This window comes from Limanda limanda, chromosome 18 (genome assembly GCF_963576545.1).
Source record: "Limanda limanda chromosome 18, fLimLim1.1, whole genome shotgun sequence".
Lineage (NCBI taxonomy): Eukaryota > Metazoa > Chordata > Actinopteri > Pleuronectiformes > Pleuronectidae > Limanda > Limanda limanda.
In genome coordinates, this window is record NC_083653.1 from 6,696,650 (window position 1) to 6,715,760 (window position 19,111).

A 19,111-nucleotide genomic window follows, 5' to 3' on the forward strand; every position below is an offset into this window, starting at 1 on the left:
GTGTCGTTGAACTGCAACTTGAAATCACACTTCTGCCAGGCTGCATTAGGATGGTACCCACCTGCTGCAGCAGCTCCCACCTTTGTTTGGAGGCATCTGCCTCTGTTGCCATACTGTCTGAGAGCAACTATCAGAATCAGTATCAGAATCAGAATGTATTTATTGCCAAGTAGGTTTACACCTACCTGGAATTTGCTCTGGTTGTTGGTGCATACAATGAACATAACAATATAAAAACACAATAAATGCAACACACATAAGAAAAGAAAAAACAAAATATATAAAATCAAAATATATATAAAAGATAAAAGATATAAAATGCAAAACAGGAGAGAAATGTCAATTTGCAATATGCAATGTAATGCAATATAATATAATGTGTTAATGTAACACATCCTGAGGCGTGGGGGCTGTTTGTGACTTATTCTGGGAGATTTGAACTAGTTTGTGAACGTTTACTTAGTTGTTATTGTTCCGGGGCATGGTTGGTTGAGACTCTGCGTACATCTATGGTGGGGTCATCCCTTCAATCAGTTTGATCCTTTTCTACTTTCTGTGCTTGTAAGATACTGTATTTTATTATATGAATTACCAAATAAATATTTTATAAGATATGCCTGTGCCACACGTCAGACTACTAACAGCAGCAAAGAAAAAATAAATGTTCTCTGGTATTGTGTCCTCATATTGCTTAGTTATTGTATATTTTGAACTCTATTTAAAAATTAAGTTATATTACTGCTGGATATGTGGAGGCTATATTACAAGTTCTGCTGTTAAAAAACCTTTGAGGACATCATTATTACACTGCACTGTAACAATATGACAAGTAGACACTTCACTGCATTCCTTTATTTCCATATTTACATTTATGTAGCCTAATGTGCATATCTATATCTGAGTCAATATCTGGTCTTTTTCTGCAGATATGCAAATCTGATTTGTCCAACCCCCACGAGAGCTAACAAACTAACTAATAAACTTCCATAAATCAGTATATATCTCATTGAATAAATCACAAACAGCTTCTGTTGCTCTCAGAAATTGTGTCGGCAGTGACAAGTGCCCCCAAACACTTGTGGCAACTGGGACAGCTGCCTCTAAACAGTGTGGAAACAATGGCAATTGCCTTTAGAGGCAGCTGCCTTTGTTTCCACACTGTTTTTAGTCTCTGGAAAGTGTGGCATCAAAGATAGCTGTCTTTAAACAGTGTGTCATCACATGTGACTGTCTTTAAACAGTGTGTCATCACATGTGATTGTCTTTAAACAGTGTGGAAACAAAGACAATTGCCTTTAGAGGCAGCTGCCTTTGTTTCCACACTGTTTAGAGGCAGCTGCCTTTGTTTCCACACTGTTTAGACTCTGAACAGTGTGGAAACAAAGGTAGCTGTCTTAAACAGTGTGTCATCACATGTGACTGTCTTTAAACAGTGTGTCATCACATGTGACTGTCTTTAAACAGTGTGGTATCACATGTGACTGTCTTTAAACAGTGTGGCATCAAAGGAAGCCGTATTGTTAAAGTGTGGCATTTGAGGGCAGGTGTCTTTAAACCGTGTGGCATCAAAGACAGCTGTGTGTAAATAGTGTGACATTTATAAGACAGCTTCCTTTCCACACCAGTGGCAGTTACTGTTATAACCGGAAGTGCCTCTACGAGCAACCGCTGCCACGACTCGAGCCTGCCCTTACTAGAGAGGCGGTTCATTCCACGCACGGTCTGCGCAGTTCACGCTATTTACAGGGAGGGGGCACTAGCGTAGGCAAACTCTTAGCGCCTGACTAGCAGTCGCTGCTAAAATCAACGCCTTCTCGCAGGAAACAAAACAAGATAGCCTCGGCTTGACGGCGTGCCACGAGCAGAGACCGTCCCTCGACACGACACCGCGTGAGTAGCTCCTCTGTGTCCCTCCACGTCGCGACCACCCGGGTTAAATGTGAATAAAGAACGAGTGAGATCCACAGGCGAGTGCGGTGCTGGGAGCGTTTCCCCCTTTTGTTTAGCGGTGAAGGCCCCTCTGTTTGGGACTTGAAGGGGGGGCCATGTTGTTTAGCCTCCCGAGTGTTTGCTTCATGTTTCAGCTCACACACAAACACCGACCGGGCAGTTAGCTCCCCGCTAGCTAGCCGGGTCGGCTTTGTTGCAAAAAAAGCCCCCCGGGTGTTTCCGGTCGAGAGAGGAGCTCGTTCGCAGTCCGACACTCGAGATAACGAGTTTATTGTAAGAAAAATGGGTGAATTTGCGAATTTAACTCTGATGTGTGGCAATAATAAACAGCAGGCCCGTTGCGGTTAGCATTAGCTGGTTAGCTAAGGATGTTGCTAACGCTCTCCACCGTCTTGCAGCATTCGCTTACACTCAAACATGTCCCGATTACTTTAGGTGTAAATAAATGAATTGACCCAAAGAGTGAAAGACAGAAATCGCACAAAGTATTGACAGTTGACAATTTTAAACCATCATGGCGGAAACCCCCCCAATTAAAACCGCAGAGTTAGCTCGCTTATTAGAAGCGGTGCTGCTGGCTAGGTGAGCTAAGCTAGTTTAGCTAGCGTGCTAGCTGGATGCTTGCACCCCGGTTTTCAACAACGAGCAGTGGTTAGCATCCAATGTAACGTCGCAACTGTTTTAATTATTTTTAAAAGATAGTAAAGGTTGTTATTGTGGCTAAACGACGTCCGACGAGTGCCTGCTTCTCCCCGTTGTGTCATTATAACGTTACATTGGTGGTAGCGTTAGCTTTATGGTCACTAGCTAACACCAGGCTCACGACGATACCTAGCTTCCTTTCTTGTTAAATCGAGACCTCGTCTGACAGTCACTTGTTTTGTTATTGGTTTGCCCCCCCCACAAAACAAACGATAAGTGAGACTTCATACTCGGGGTTAATGTTGCGTCTCTGGGCCGGTGATGAAAACCGATATTCAAGTTATCATCTACTGTCGTGATCGCACGGAATTGGTAAAACAGCAATTAGTCGTGTCCCTACGTAGGAAATTAGTTGTTTTTAAGTTTTCTGTGGCTGCAACCTTTTCCGAGGGTCATTTGAAAAAGTTTGTTTGTTCAATTGTTCCCAGAACAGTGAGGTGTGAAGGCCACATGTTCTACTGAGTTCACAACTTGAACCAGGTACAATAACTGACTTGTTATATTGGGTTTTACATTAATTACAGACACCAACTGAAATCCTCTAGCTGTTACTCGTCAGTTGCTCACCCTGGTACACTATGTCTGGATATATTAGAATGCAGGACATATTAATTGATATTGCCCTTCAAAGGGATGAATTGTCTTGTTGACGTAACATCCAAGTTTATATATAGATCCTTTTGTTAGATGGAAATTATATTGTGGTGATTATTGATATTTTTATATTGCCCAGCTGTACTCTAAACTTATTAAAGGTCAGTTTGAATTTCAACTGGAATTTATTAACCCAAGTGTCCCGTTTTTTGTTTAGGCTTTCCCGTGGAATGAGCATTCCATGCAGCATCCTAGGTATGAATGACGTGGCCTGGCAGGAGACAAGAGGTGGGATGCTGCATGCAAATGGTGCTCCTGAGACTGCAGGTGTGAGAGTTCACGTTGGAGGACCGCTAACCTCAGTTGTAGGAGCTGGACAGGCTCCCGGAGTTCCTCATTTACAAGGCATGGACCGAGTACCCAACCCCACCCCGGGGACCCCGCAGCCTCTGCTGAGTGGACGATCTCAGGATGACGCCACAGTTGGATACTTCTTTCAGAGGCAGCCCGGAGAGCAGCTCGGAGGTTGCCCTCCCAGTAAACATCGATGGCCCACTGGAGATGCCAATCATATTGACCAGGTAAAAAGCCTTTTGTTAGGAAGACTTCTCATCATTTTGTTCAGGCTTCAATATAAATTACTTTTTGTATAATTTGATGCAACTTATAACTTATCTCTGTGGGGTCTTTCGGTCTCGGATGCACAATGTAGGTAGAGCCAAAACAATTACGGCCTCTAAACATTGTTTACAGGTCAAATTTCCCACATGCACCGTTATTGTATTGTGATTTAAACCAGGTGCCAGACATTAATTAATTACCATTTATTGCCCTTCAAACATTCGCAGTTTATTATTTTCAAGTTGGAGCACATTAAAAATGTCATTGGCTTTTGCCTGTAGAGCTTAATGCAGTGACACACAGGGCAGCTAACCTGTTTGTCACAAGCTGTGTTGAGATAGCACTGGATTTAAAAAAGAAACAAAAAACAAGCCTTGTCATTAACAGTGTGCTAAACATGTGAGACCAGTGCCGTGGTCACTTCTACTACAAAGCACGGGTGAGATCAGTAGTGCTAAAACTGGCCTAAATGTTGGTTGAATTCTTTAGTTGAAGTTTCCCTCCTGAATAAGACAGGATCTTCTTACTGGTACCTGTGGCAACACAATTCTCAACCATAGTAGAGAATCAGAATAGAACCTATTAAAAGAAAAATCTTTTTTTCTAAAACTCTATGTTGCCCTCTTTAATTCGGGGCCAAACAATCACATGTTCATTCATTACAACTGATTCTTTGTGAATTGAGTAAGTACTTGAGTATCTACCGTCTTTTAGTAGAGTATTTATTTTTATTTTATAGCTTTCATGTTGTAATTGTAATGAGCGTGTTTAAGTCGGCTTCAGTGAGTCTTTTAAAGTTGATCAGTTGATAAATGGTTAGTCCAGTTTAACCTGCTGGTGTAACATGTCTTGCAGCCACAGAGCAAATACATTAATGAGTAGAACAAGTTATGGTTAGGATTTATAATTTTTTCTACTGTCACAGATGAGTTCAGACAGACGAAATATATGAGAAATGTTAACAGTCAGAGAAAATATTTATCGACTGGCCACAGTAACCCAGTCAGCTGACTAGTAGTGACCACAATAACCAACACTCTGCAGATTTGCAACCCGACAACAATTTTGGAAAACAAGCCTTGTTTTCCCAGTGTTGTTGTATGCCAATAATTTTACCACTCACAGAAGTGTAGGGTTGTTTCAGGACCTAACGCTCACTTTGAGTATGTGTGTTTTCTTGCTACTGTCTCGTTACTGTTGGATTTAACATTAATTATGTACTAATATTGACTGAATTCTGTCAGTAGCCTTTAAATACAGTAAAAGTTCAATACTCAAATATTGTGGGTTTTTTTCTTTGTCGGGGGGCTTTATATTGAATTGGGTTCAGGGCCCCTTGAAATGTTTTGGCCTTTATTACTTCACTAAAAAAAAATGTGAAACACATTTGGTTGTTCTTCGCTGCAATGTGAAGAATGAATTGACGTCTTTGTACTGCCTCTTGTTCATGGTCTTTCATCTGGAGCTTTTAATTTTCTTTTTAATGATGTAATGATTTCTATTTAGATGGTATTTAATCAAAATTGCTCTGTAACATTGTACATTTTTAAAAAACAGTTTCTTCTCTTTTTGTAGACCCGTCCTTTGGATGAAATGAACTATGACTTTCAAGCACTTGCTTTGGAGTCAAGGGGCATGGGAGAGGTAAGGAGGTTTTGGCCTGAACATTAATCTTTTTCTCTATTATGGTGCAGCAATAAACCAAAATTGTTTTTGTGAAAAACATCCGGTCTTGGCTTGAAGTCTGGCTCTAGAACATATTTAGTTTGCTGCTTTGTAGAGAATAGAGTAAGCTGCTGTTATTGTGACTAATGGAGAGGGTCTGACAAAGGTGACAGCTGCTCAGACACAAATCAACTTACACTTTGACTGTGTCCTGTGCTAAGAAATTATGATAGTGAAGCATAAAGCAGTATTTCACATTTCAGTGGAAGTGAATTATAAACCAGAGGTGTATGTATCTACACCTCAGCAGTTTTACATTTAGCTTCGAGAACTAATGTGAATTGAAGGACCCGTTAATGATTAAGACTTTGAATTCACCTTGTAGCTGTCTGAGGGTGGCTTTGAGCGAGTGTAGAAGCACCTGTGTTTCCACAGTGTTTGGCAGCATTCACTACATGTGTACCCCAAGTGCAGAATTGGCCTAAAGAATAGCAAACTGGAATTTCTCCACAGTCACCATCAAGTCTACAGCCATAAGTCTCCATATTCAAAGACAGAAATTGGTGGAGTGAACTAACCAAGACTACAGTTAAAAATAACGACCAAACAACAAATTCTGTAATAGTAATAGCTCCACATATCCTACAGATGTTTAGAAAATGTGTACACTTTTATTTTCAGCTCTTGCCTACAAAAAAGCTTTGGGATTCTGATGAGATGGCCAAAGATGGAAGGAAAGGGATGCTCCTTGGGGAGGAGTGGAGGGACACTGCCTGGGGATCATCTCGTGAGTGGCTATTCACCTTGATTTGCATGGTTGTTTTTGTCTGACTGGGATTTTATCAACTTTTACCTTTATTTTTCCATACTCAACTGTTAGGTATTTAATCACTTCTTTTCATTCAGATCATTCAGTGTCCCAGCCAATCATGGTGCAGCGGCGACCAGGCCAGAGTTTCCATGGCAATGGCGATGCCAATTCTGTGCTTTCACCTCGCTCAGAAGGTGGAGGCCTGGGTGTGAGCATGGTGGAGTACGTCCTGAGCTCCTCTCCTGGTGACAAGATGGATGGTCGCTACAGGAACGGGGGCTATGTAAGTCAAATTCTCTTACTTATTTCTAACCTTAATCTCTAGTGTGGCATATAGTCTTATCTTATAAATGTGTGAATACAGGGTGGAGCAGACACTGACCAAGATGGGAGAGAGAAGAGTGATGCTCAAGAGAAAATCTCCCCATTTGAAGAGGACAAGAGCCCAGAGATGAAGGTGGGAGAGGAGATTGATCCGGCGAAAGCCAATGGAAGAGGCCTATTAAACGGCATGGACAGAGACTGCAAAGAGTTCAAGTAGGTTTCCCCTTCTACCGTAACACATGTCTGTATTTTTAATTTTTTTTTCAAAACTGAAAGGCCTGACCAGAAATGGTTTTGTTCAGATGCATCAACCCTATTCGACATGTCGTCTGGGACAAACTTTAATACTCATTTAGCAAATATGCTGATGTTTAATGTATTTGCTTTCCCAGTCCAACACCTGGAAGCCGCCAAGCTTCCCCCACGGAGGCTGTGGAGAGGATGGGCCCAATTCAGACCGGTTTAGAGATGATGGTTCAGCACCACCCCCATGCTCTCCAACAACAGAACCCCGTTCAAAACAAGCCTCCTGCTGAGGAATTCCAGAACCAGGAGCAACAGAACATGGGAGGTATGGAGCAGCAGCAGCAAGCCAATGTGGAATCCCTTCAGTTTGACTACGCTGGGAACCAGATTCAGGTGGACTCCTCCGGGACTCCAGTAGGATTGTTTGACTACGCTCAGCAGCAGGTCTGTTGAAACACAAAACATCTATTTAGAGCTCTGACTGTAAGTTTGCTCAACAGACTTTAATGCCTTTTTGTGCTCTTTTTTTTCCTTAGTTGTTCCAGAGAACTAATCAGCTGACTGTTCAACAACTCACTGCAGCTCAGCAACAACAATATGCCCTGGCTGCAGCCCAGCAGCAGCATCTTGGTAAGTCATGCTGTTTGTCTCGTTCAGTGTTAATTACAGGATGTCATGTAATACAGTTGGAATACTTTAAGTCTCAGGATGTCTAGATTTAAGAAATATTAATCACATTGCTGTTTTCATATTACCCAGCTGGCCTTGCTCCTGCATATCCTTACATCATTAATGCTGGTCCTCCTGGAACCGATCCCTACACTGCAGCCGGGCTGGCGGCCGCAGCCTCACTTGCAGGTGATCACACAGCACATTTTCTGATCATGTGATCTTCTCAGTTTAATCTTTCATGGTGATGCAGGTGTGTTTTTGATGCTTCTTCTGTTGTCATAAGCTGTATAAGATGTATATGTAACATCAGAATGTTTTCCTCAGGGCCCACAGTGGTTCCACCACAGTACTACGGTGTTCCATGGGGTGTGTACCCTGCTAATCTTTTCCAGCAACAGGCTGCATCCAATGCAAATCATTCAGCTAATCAGCAAGCTTCCAATCAGGGGCCAGGCCAACAACAGGTAGGAATTGTATATATAATATATATTTTTATAATTCAGAAATGCAAAAAATTCTAATAATGCTGATTACATTTCTATGGGATAAAAGAATAACTTAAACTAGAAGAACAGTATGTCCGAAAGGGTGGTTCCCTCTGTCTGCTGGCCGGTCAGGTCACAATCTGGATAATTGAAACACTCATGGAATTGTTTCAAAGTTTGTAGGGACATACTTTTGAGCGTCCACAGCTGGATGCATGCAGCCAAACTTGATGAGTTTCAAGGACATGTGCATTTGGATAAAGTTGATGTTCTTTGGCAGAGTTGTGTCACCAACAAGACCGCGCTCTGACCGAGACAATGTTATGCAGGCAAGGCTTGGGTTGAGTGAGCCAATAGCTAAAAGGCTGAAACTTCATTCAGATGGAGAATTCGTAAAGGAGTTGCCTTTTTGCTGCAGCGGATAAAAATGTTCCTAGGTGTCAGCTTGTCTCGAAGAACCATAGCAGAGCTGGTTACTGATATAGCACAAGATAATGAAAAAGTCCCTGCAGGACTCTGCATTTGATATGAATTGCTGTCTTTGCCATTCTGGATGTCACAACCAAAGGTGAGAAATTTTTTTTAGACATGCTGTTAAAACTAAAACCAGCTGTGAGTAGCTTTATCATCAGAGTAGGGTTGGGAATCTCTAGGCACCTCACGAGTTGTCGGGGGGGTTTATTCGGACAATGCTCCTGACAGCTTTTAATGAAGAGCTTCAACCGCCTGTAGTTTGAACAACATAATTGCCTTCTCCCCCAGGTTATGCGCACAGGAAACAACCAGCGACCTCTTACGCCCGGGCAAGGCCAGCAAAGTCAGCAAGAGTCTCTAGCGGCAGCAGCTGCCGCAAACCCTGCGCTGGCATACGCAGGAATGTCTGGTTAGTAGACCACTGCACACTAGCACTTACCACAAGACGCTATCTACCGAACACAGTTATCTTCACAATTAACACTTGGGTGTTGAAACTCTTGAAACAATTATTCTACATTGAGAAACTCTCTTTAAATATATATTCTTGTTAGCTTGTATATTTATTTGAGTTCATCATTGTTCAACCATAATTATCACACATTAAAGATAGTGTTCTCTCTCCAATTCCTCAATAACCAGTAATGTTTAATTGGTTAACTTTTGTTAATTTCCTCATCAGGTTATCAGGTGCTAGCTCCTGCTGCTTACTATGACCAGAGTGGAAATCTGGTGATGGGCCCCGGTGCCCGCGCTGGTCTGGGTGGACCAATGCGTCTTGTCCAGACCCCTCTACTCATCAACCCTGCTGCTGCTCAGGCTGGTGCGCACTAATCCATCTATCATGATCATTTTTAAACGCCACACAGCATCTCCTCCATCATACTTAATTATTACCAGTCTCAACCATTCTGACCATGTCTCTCCGTAAACCCCCAAAACTGACCTCTCTCCTCCTGTCAGCAGCGGCGGTGTCTGCATCTGGTTCTGGAAACATGTCTGTCCTCCAGGTAACGGGCTTTATCGCTCCATGTCTCAAACAACAACAACACAACAGCAGCAGCAACAACAACAACAGCAGCAGCAGCAACAACAACAACAACAACAGCAGCAGCAGCAGGCTCCCCCGCCCAGCAGCGGCCTGCCCTCCAGCTCATTCTACGGCTCTGGATCAGTCCCCAACACTTCTCAAAGCAGCTCCCTTTTCTCACACACCTCCGCTGGTCCACCACCGACCTCCTCCCTGGGCTTCAGCAACACCGGCGGCTCTCTTGGCGTTGGCCTAGGCTCAGCTCTTGGAGCCTTCGGCTCATCTGGTCAGTGACTTTGCCACACGTTAATTTGATAAGAAATATTTAATTCTTCATCTTTTTATTCTTACACTTGCACATGTTTCTTTTCCTTACAGTGTCCAGCCCTACCAGTGGCAGTGTAACCCGCAGGGACTCTCTGTTGGCAAGCTCTGACCTGTACAAACGCGGTGGCAGCAGTTTAACTCCCATTGGTCAGCCGTTTTACAACAGCCTTGGTTACTCCTCACCAAGCCCCATTGGCCTTACACCAGGTCACTCCCCACTCACTCCTCCACCTTCTTTGCCCTCCTCTCATGGATCCTCTTCAAGCCTTCACCTCGGTAAGCTTATTCATGATCATTGGTAGTACTTGAATATTGTCGATTTAAAAAAAAAGACATTTCACTTCAGTGTAACATTTTATGGTCATTTAAGATTTTGTTCCACAAAGCTGTAACCTTTAACTACCTACGTTTCATTATTGTGGTCATAATTGTAGTCATTTTGCCATCCTAGGTGGCCTGACAAATGGCAGCGGGCGTTACATCTCTGCAGCACCTGGAGCTGAGGCAAAGTACCGGAGCGCTGGTAGTACATCCAGTCTGTTCAATTCCAGCAGCCAGCTGTTCCCTCCGTCTCGGCCCCGTTACAGTCGTTCTGATGTCATGCCGTCCGGACGCAGCCGCCTACTGGAAGACTTCAGAAACAACCGCTTCCCCAACCTCCAGCTCCGTGACCTTCCAGGACACATGGTGGAGTTCTCTCAAGACCAACATGGATCCAGGTCGGTCAAATTCTGCTCTATTCAAGAGGAACTAACTAAGTTGCTTCGCCAATATCTGACTAATTTTATATTTAAATTCTTGAATCCAGATTTATCCAACAGAAGCTAGAGAGGGCTACTCCTGCTGAGAGGCAGATGGTGTTTGGAGAGATTCTGCAGGCAGCATACCAGCTGATGACCGATGTCTTTGGGAACTATGTCATTCAAAAGTTTTTTGAGGTTTGGACTGTTAAAGTTCGTCCTGGTTTAAATTCATTCTCAACACAAAAGTAACAAGAACCGTGATTCTGTGTTCTGTAGCATGTGAACAGTTTCCTGTATCTGTATTTCATGCAGTTTGGAAGTGCCGACCAGAAGCTGGCTTTGGCAACACGTATTCGTGGCCACGTACTTCCCCTGGCTTTGCAGATGTATGGTTGTAGAGTTATCCAGAAAGCCCTGGAGTCCATTTCCTCAGAGCAGCAGGTAATTGTAAGTGAGATTTCAATTCTTTTGAGCATAGTTTTTGCTAATCTTACTTCGTCTTTTCTTAACTGTTCCTTTTTTTTAACCTTTGATTGTTTTGTTTTTTTACAGTGACATTTGTTAAAATGTTGTCTTTGTTCCCTAATTTCCTCACTTTAGAGCGACATTGTCCGTGAGCTGGATGGCCACGTGTTGAAGTGTGTGAAGGACCAGAACGGAAACCATGTGGTACAGAAGTGCATTGAGTGTGTGCAACCTCAGGCCCTCCAGTTTATTATCGACGCCTTCCAGGGCCAGGTGAGTTTGTGAAGAGAAGAGGCTCAGCTGTCTGTCATTGTCTGTGTAATATCCTCAAGTAGAACAATTATATTCAACTGCCAATCGAGCTTCCTCAACAATTCTTTGTAGAGGATAATTTCAGTCTTCTAAATTTGAATTGTGAAGATTGTAAAACTTCCCCTTATGGCATAAAAATAATATCTGTGACCTCCTCTTACAGGTGTTTGTGTTGTCCACACACCCTTACGGCTGCAGAGTGATCCAAAGGATTTTGGAGCACTGCACCCAGGAGCAGACTCTCCCCATCCTGGAAGAGCTGCATCAGCACTCTGAACAGCTGGGCCAGGTGAGCACATCTGTCCCAGTCTCCCTCGTGTTATGTTTGCTAGACGTGACTGATCATTGTTGAGATGTATGTGCTGGTCATGTGTATTTTTGCATGTCTCCTTCGTGTTTGAACATTTCACATATAATTTTTTTTTTAGCCATGTCATTGTTCCTGTGTTGTTATTGGTCTGCTAAGTGTAAAATGTAAGGATGAATGTTATTGTACTGTTAGCTGTCATTACATCTGACATGTGATTTATTTAAACATCCACCCTGCCCCCCTCACTTATTCCATCTAGAAATATCAAGGCGTATCATTGGAGATGACACCCAAAACATATTATACAGTGTCCCGCGATGCACTGTTCAAGGTCAGAGCAATTTGCCTCTCTCTCGCGGATGTCCCTGTGCTCCCTTCCTCTTCCCCCCCTTTTTTAATCCCGTCTTTTTTTAACACTTGTAGATATTTCTCAAACTCTCGTCTTTTCAAAGGCCTTCTCCTAACCCACTGAGCTATCTTTTTCTTGCCTTTCCCCTTCTCTTGCTTAATGCCACAGAGAATTCACAAGGCACATGCTTCTTTTTGCCTACAGCATTTCCTGATCAATTTGTTTTACTGTTTATCTCCCAAATTTCACTTAAAAGTAGAGGATCACACTAAAGTGTTCAATTACACTTGTAATTTGACTCATTCCGTTGAAGGGCTCAAGTTAAATGAAAAAAAAGTTCTCTTTAAAACAGATTGACAGGAAATGGGTTTGAAGGCTAATGCTTTCCAATTAAAGGTCACATATACCTGCCCAACAAATTACTCTCTTAACAAGTATCCATTGGAGAGTGGTGTTATTTGTTGCTTGGTCAGGTGAGTCTTTGCCTCCATCTTGTCGCACTAAAATTACACCCATAACTGTCTATCACCTGTTTCTGAAGGGGCAAAGATGCTATTGGCTGTGTTGCCTGGTCAGCAACGCTCCAAACCAGCATCTGTTTTGTCTGACCTTCCGCAGTGATGACGTAAGGGTATCTAAAGACTACAAATGGGGGTGTCACTCAGTCGTCGACCTATATTGTAGTTCTGCATGATTTCTCTCACACCAATCAACACCAATGGTGAAAACTAGTGCATGAGTATCGATTAGATTAAAGGGTGTCGCCAGAGATGGTGACTTTCAAGTGTTAAAATGGCTGTTAACCCTGAGCTCACACCTCCACTGCCTCCTACAGGATCAGTACGGTAACTACGTCATTCAGCACGTGTTGGAGCACGGCCGACCGGAAGATAAGAGCAAGATAGTGGCAGAGGTTCGAGGAAAGGTTCTTGTCCTGAGCCAACACAAATTTGCAAGGTTAGTTTTTGTTGTTGTTGCCAAGTGTCTTTTAACGCTCTGGGAGAGATCCATTTTTACTCCCTGTGGGTGATCTCATTGCTCTCTGACAAATACATAATTTTATTCAATGCATTGTCCCCACAAGTATATGCAATTACCAGAGTATTATGTAACATACTTAATGTTGTTCCAGGTTTGGACATCTAACACTGTCCTGTTACTAAAGTCATTCTAGATTTTTAAAATTCACTCCTCAAAATTGGTAAACAAACATTCAGTCAGGTTTGTTGTGAAATGAACTGTAGTCAGCTTTCAGCGTTTCACATGTTCTAATTTGTCCCACCACAGTTTCATAATGAAGCATACTTTTTTTTTTTCCATCACCGTCAACAACAAGATATCCCTAACTTTAGATGTATGCAGTGTTTGCCACTCGCAGTCAGACCTCAAAGTTTCAGCTGCAGTTGTGGTGTACAATGCAGTTCTCTTCCTCTCACTAGAACTTGTCTTTCACTCTTGTCTGTCACTCAGTATCTGCTACATGGGAGAGTGACCTTCATGCGCGTGCACCCCCGTAACCACCCTAGATTGAATACATTTTGTGGGAAACATTGCTTTTGTTTCTCAACATAGTCACTGCACTTGAAAGCTGTGTTAACCTATACAGAGGCCGGAAACCTCGATGATGAATATTAACCAAGCAGCTACAGATCAGAATCATGCCATTTAGTTGACCACACGCTCACTGCAGGAACCACCTAAAGGAACCTGAAACTGACTTGGTGTGAGAGTCAGGATAATCTTGTGTGTCATGATGTGCCACAGCCTCTTAGAGAGAAACTGGTACTTTGTGACCTTTTGAAAATAGTATTTAGTCGCTGAATAAAAATGTTTTCCCACTTCAAAATAAGACAATGGACTGACAAAATGTCAACTGATTAAGTAACTATACTAAAGTTTCTAAAACATGCTCTTTCACCTCAGCTTCAAACATTACAAATGATGAATAACTTTTTGAAACTAGTTGAACAGTGAGTATTTTAAATAGATTTGGACACGTTCCTCGATCTGATTCATTTGGATCACAGGGCGCTTCTTTTTTGTTTGTTTGCACCTCCTGTGGTTTGTCACGCTACCTTGCCTCTGGCCCTGACCCACCCTAAGAAAAGATATCTACCCTACAGATTGAATTGAATGGAAAGTTAACAACCACAAAACATTAGTTTAGCAAGGGATTTAAAAATGTTCCCCCTGGAAACTTTTCTAGTCTGTTATAAGCCTTTTAAACATTTTATCAACATGATCCCACAAATACAAAGCATTCTAACAGGATTTTCTCTAACTGTTCATCACCACGTCTCCATCAGCTCTGTAATTAATTGGTGTGTATTTGAATCAAAGTTTCTCTCTCTGTCATTCCTCAGTAATGTCGTTGAGAAGTGTGTGATCCACTCTTCGCGTGCCGAAAGAGCTCTGCTGATCGATGAAGTGTGCTGCCAGAAAGACGGGCCTCACAGCGCCCTGTACACAATGATGAAGGACCAGTATGCCAACTATGTTGTCCAAAGAATGATTGACATGGCAGAACCCGCTCAGCGCAAAATCATCATGCACAAGGTGGGTCAACTGCTTTGGACTAAAGGAACATTTTGAATGAGGAAACTGTTGAAGTGTCTGTTTTCTGGGGGTGGAGTAATAAAATAAGGTTTAAGCGTCAACTTAAACACTCAAATGTTGACCTGTTCTTATTGTAACAGGTGCAACAAAGCTATTCGGGTGATGTCAATCAATAACGCAACATTTTAAATTCCTCCATACCCGAGAGAAGCCAATTTAATTAAAGTTTTCCATGGGGCAAATAAAGGTGTACCCGAGAGTTTTCTCTGAGCGTGTAGGACCTTTTAACGGCATTGGAAAATATTGATCACTCTGAAGCTTTCAGACGTGAGTTAAACTGCTTCAGGTTTCACTGACGCATGAATTAGAATCCAGACAGACGGTTTGAATAAAGCATCAGAGTATGTGAAGACCCATCTGACCTCAAGACACTGCACAGGGAGTCAGAACACGATGAAACGGCTCCGGAAATGTTTCCCAGCAAGAATTATTTGATCTGCCCCCACTCATTCGCTCAGAGAGACACACAGTGAGATCAGAGCTCGTTCACGTCAAGCAGCCGGTTAGTGACAAACAAGACCCAGTGTTCAAAAACCAAGTTAAAAAGAAAGTACGATGAAGCCTGTCTTGCTCTTGGGTTCACAGTGAATGAAGGAAGGCATGAGGAGAGACCACTGTTTATTTTAGGTCTGAAAACTCTGGCATCTGACAGTATGAGAAACATTACACCCCCGTCACATGCATGTGTTTTTTTTGGTTGAGCTTTATCATCGTTGTAACAAAGTAATTTATAGTTTCATTAATTTTTTCTCTACTTTTGAAAAAGTTCAGACTGATGGAGGAAGGTACTGATAAATGTCATCAAAAGTACTTCAATTAAGCTGAATTAAGGCAAAGTTATTTGCACATCAGAAATTCCTGAAAGTGATGTGAATTTAATGTTCGTGTGTATTTTATGTAAATACACATGTTAAATAGTAAATTTTGTTGGAAGGGGAGTGGGTGGGGCATGAAAAATATTCTAGCTCCAAAGTGGGGCATGACAGAAACAGTTTGAGAACCTCTGGTCTACCTGATCAATCAAGATTGATTTTGAACGCTGACCTGTTCCCCCTCTCCCTTTTCAGATCCGGCCCCACATCGCTACTTTGCGCAAGTACACCTACGGTAAGCACATCCTGGCCAAGCTGGAAAAGTACTACATGAAGAGTGGATCTGAACTGGGTCCTATCGGCGGCCCTGCGAATGGCCTCATGTAGTCACGTCCACACCCTGGGCCCCCTGAAGAAGAGGACGAGCCCCAAACCCCCTGTTCTGTGAGAGATGCTCCTTAGCCATAGGGCCTTCGAAACCCTCTGACATCCCATTTTTTAGGGGGGAATTACCAAAAACCATAAAAAGACATGTCAACATCACCTTAGAACGCTGTGACAACTGACCCCTGCCGCTCTGCCACCCCTGGTGCAGGTCCCCAGCGTGGCCCCAAGGGTAAACAAAGTAAGCAGGCCGCTTTCCTTTTTTTTTTTTTTTCTTCTCTCTCCTGGGTAAAGCACAAGCCCATTGTTAATGATGTAATTGATGTATTTGAATGATTTTCATATTAACTTGTACATTTAGTTTTTTACCTTGTAAATTCTCTGTAGAAAAAAAAAATAATCTTATTACACATTTGCTGAAATTTACAATTCTTACAATTAACACCAGCAAGTGACTTTATAATGCTAAACTGAGAGATCCTTTTAAAACAACAATTCCCTTTGTTTTTGTAACATGACTTGCGTCAACTGTTCTGATTAAATCTTGGAAATTTACTATTTGTATATTATCCCATGCACAGTTAAAAGTGTTTTCCCATGCCAAAGCAGCTGATGGATTAGTTTAAATAGCACTACATAGTATGGGTGGACGGTCACTCCATCTGAAGGTAAGTACTATGTCACGTGCCACGGTCATTAAGGGTCTACGAGACCAGGTTGCGAGCTTGGCTTTGGGGATTGGTGCTTTAGTCTAGGGTAGTGTCTTTTTCTTGCCTCTGTTTTCAGGCTAAGTGTGGGGGGGGGGAGGTGTGGGTCTACCCCAGCAGCTCGTCGTCCGCCTGATGTTTTTTGGTACTAAATAAATATTACAGCCTGACAAATCAGAGCTGCTGCATCCAATGAGCCCCCACTTGAGCCTCCTTACTTTTCCCTCATCCAGGTGATCACTCGGGGGGTTTATGCAAGATAAAAGCGACCATTACCCTCCAGAAGCAGAGCATGAGGTTTGGTTGTACAGCGGGTGTGTAACCTGGTATAATCTTAAACATGAGAACAACCGTAGTGGGGAGCTTCTTTCTCTCTTTTTTTTTTTTTTTGTTCCGTGGGAATAGTGGGGTGGGAGCGGGGTATGCGTTGGCATGCTGTGACAGGTTTTAATCCTTGGAATGATTTTTTTTTTTCTTTATCATGTTTTGTGTAACATCTTATCTGTCTTGTAGTTTTTGAGATGAACACTGCCCTAGAAAACAGTATCTTTATGAACTGAATAATCATCTCTTGCGTAGTAGTAGTTTAACAATGTATAGCATCTTTATGTACGAGTAAATTGTTGCTTTTGGGCAGGGGGCTTTGCACCGACGATGGGACCCCCACCGCCTGAAGGACGGAGTAGTGAGCATAAATAATGTCGTGAAGTGAAATGAATTAGAACTAGTGGGACAAGTGTCAGAAAGGGATGTTGAAAGATTTTTTTTTTTTTTTTTTTAAATGGTCCTTTTTGTTTTTTAATTTGTTTCATTTGGTTGGGGATGCAAGTGCATTGGTGGAGGCCGGTGGGGCCATCGAAAGCTATACGACTCACCTGTAATGCTCGTAGTGATGGCTTCTTTGCTTCATATGAATAATTGTAGAATACATGTAGTATATGTGCAGTTAATAAGTGTAAGATTATTAGTTTAACTGAAAAAAAAAAACCGTGTCTAGTTGTGGTGTTGACAGGCCTTGCTCTAAATTTGTAGTGATGCTTTTATTTCGTCTGTACAGTTGTACATTTGTAAACGTTTATGCTGTAAATGGGATGTCTTTTACACTTTTTGGGGGGAAAAAAGGCAAAAAATGTGCATTTTGATGTGTGTATATTCATCACTCCTTCCCCCCTGAATATAATATGTATACAGTTTTATTTGATCAAGTGTAATTTTTAAAAAAGGTAAAAAAAAACAACTTTATGGCTTCACAATCTGGCATGGTTTTTTGTTTTTAATCTGTTATGGGAAAGGCCAGCCTCTATTTGTACCAGAGCTGTAACATCCACTGTTGATAGTCTTTCTGATGTGTGACAGTTTAAATAGGAGAATTAAGAAAAAAACACTCTGTACTAAAACTGAGGCTGCATTAAGTCCTCTCTGCTACCATGGAAACTTCACAGGATATGACAAGAATTATTTTTGTACAGAAGAGTGCTGTATTTTGGAACAGCTACTACCTTGTAAGCAAAAGCAGTGTAAAATATTGTCAATTATATAAATATGAACATATGAGTTTTGTCACACTGTCAAAGTCATGTACATTTTCAGGTGGCCTTATGTACATTTCCAGATGTTAGATGAAGAAAACAAACTCATTTTTGGAAGCAGAATTGTGACTATGTATGATTAAACTGTTCTTCTAACATTTGACTCGCATTGTTGTGGTTTGTCCTTTTTGTTTTGGTTTCACATTTTGATTCAAATCTTACAAATGTAAATTTTTGGAATTAAATAATCCAGAATGTGCAGAATAGAGGACAAATTGTGTCATGGTATATTTATGGTGGAATAGTTAAAGTTAACTAATCTATCAACCTGATAAATACTTAATACTGTGTTCCACTAATTTCGCAATCGTAATACTGGTAAATGATCATGTATATATATTTCCTTATAGGATATTGTGCAGCATATAACTTCATGTTTTACTCCCAAACACTGAAGTGTACCCAATGTGCTATTTTGTAAGTGGTTAAGAAATATTTTACAGTAGAGGAAAAACATTTTTTTATTGATACAAAATGCAAACTAGTACTTCAGTGTTCACTCCCTTTTTAAAGGGAGACAACCGGGTCATCACTGGTGCTGCTGCTTGGTTTTGACAGGCACATGATTGGTTCACTGTTCATCAGCTGGGTGAGAGTAAAGGGTTTCAGATGATTGTGGTAGAAATTCACTTCAACCTGCACCTTGACAACACGGATGCTTCCAGCCGCTTGAAGACAAGTCTGGAAAATGGTGTTGAATCACAACTTAAAGCTCAAAGGCAAATGTTATTACAATATAAACACAAAGTCACTCACGCACTCCAAAGTATTTCTTATCAGATTAATCGATGGAATACTTGATTACTAAAATAATGGAAAGCTGCAGCCCTAGAGCAGCATAATGAACTTAAAATAAACAAAAATAATAATAGGATATGACTGTATAATAGCTCAAGGCACTTGTGAGCAAAGAGGTCTGGATA

At 41.8% G+C, this 19,111-nt stretch overlaps 1 protein-coding gene across 1 annotated transcript; it reads left to right on the forward strand.

The window, feature by feature from the left end:
- The first annotated feature begins 1,810 nt into the window (after positions 1 to 1,810).
- Positions 1,811 to 18,291, forward strand: pum2 (pumilio RNA-binding family member 2). The gene is given in 24 exon segments (XM_061091009.1): positions 1,811 to 1,890; positions 3,464 to 3,827; positions 5,443 to 5,511; positions 6,214 to 6,319; positions 6,439 to 6,626; positions 6,708 to 6,880; positions 7,060 to 7,357; positions 7,450 to 7,543; positions 7,673 to 7,771; positions 7,910 to 8,049; positions 8,833 to 8,953; positions 9,227 to 9,367; positions 9,508 to 9,537; positions 9,540 to 9,860; positions 9,953 to 10,177; positions 10,353 to 10,620; positions 10,710 to 10,839; positions 10,957 to 11,091; positions 11,245 to 11,382; positions 11,585 to 11,710; positions 11,991 to 12,062; positions 12,916 to 13,037; positions 14,444 to 14,636; positions 15,764 to 18,291. Coding segments are annotated over 23 exon segments (3,672 nt in total). The 5' UTR covers positions 1,811 to 1,890; positions 3,464 to 3,476; the 3' UTR covers positions 15,896 to 18,291.
- Positions 18,292 to 19,111: the final 820 nt, after the last annotated feature.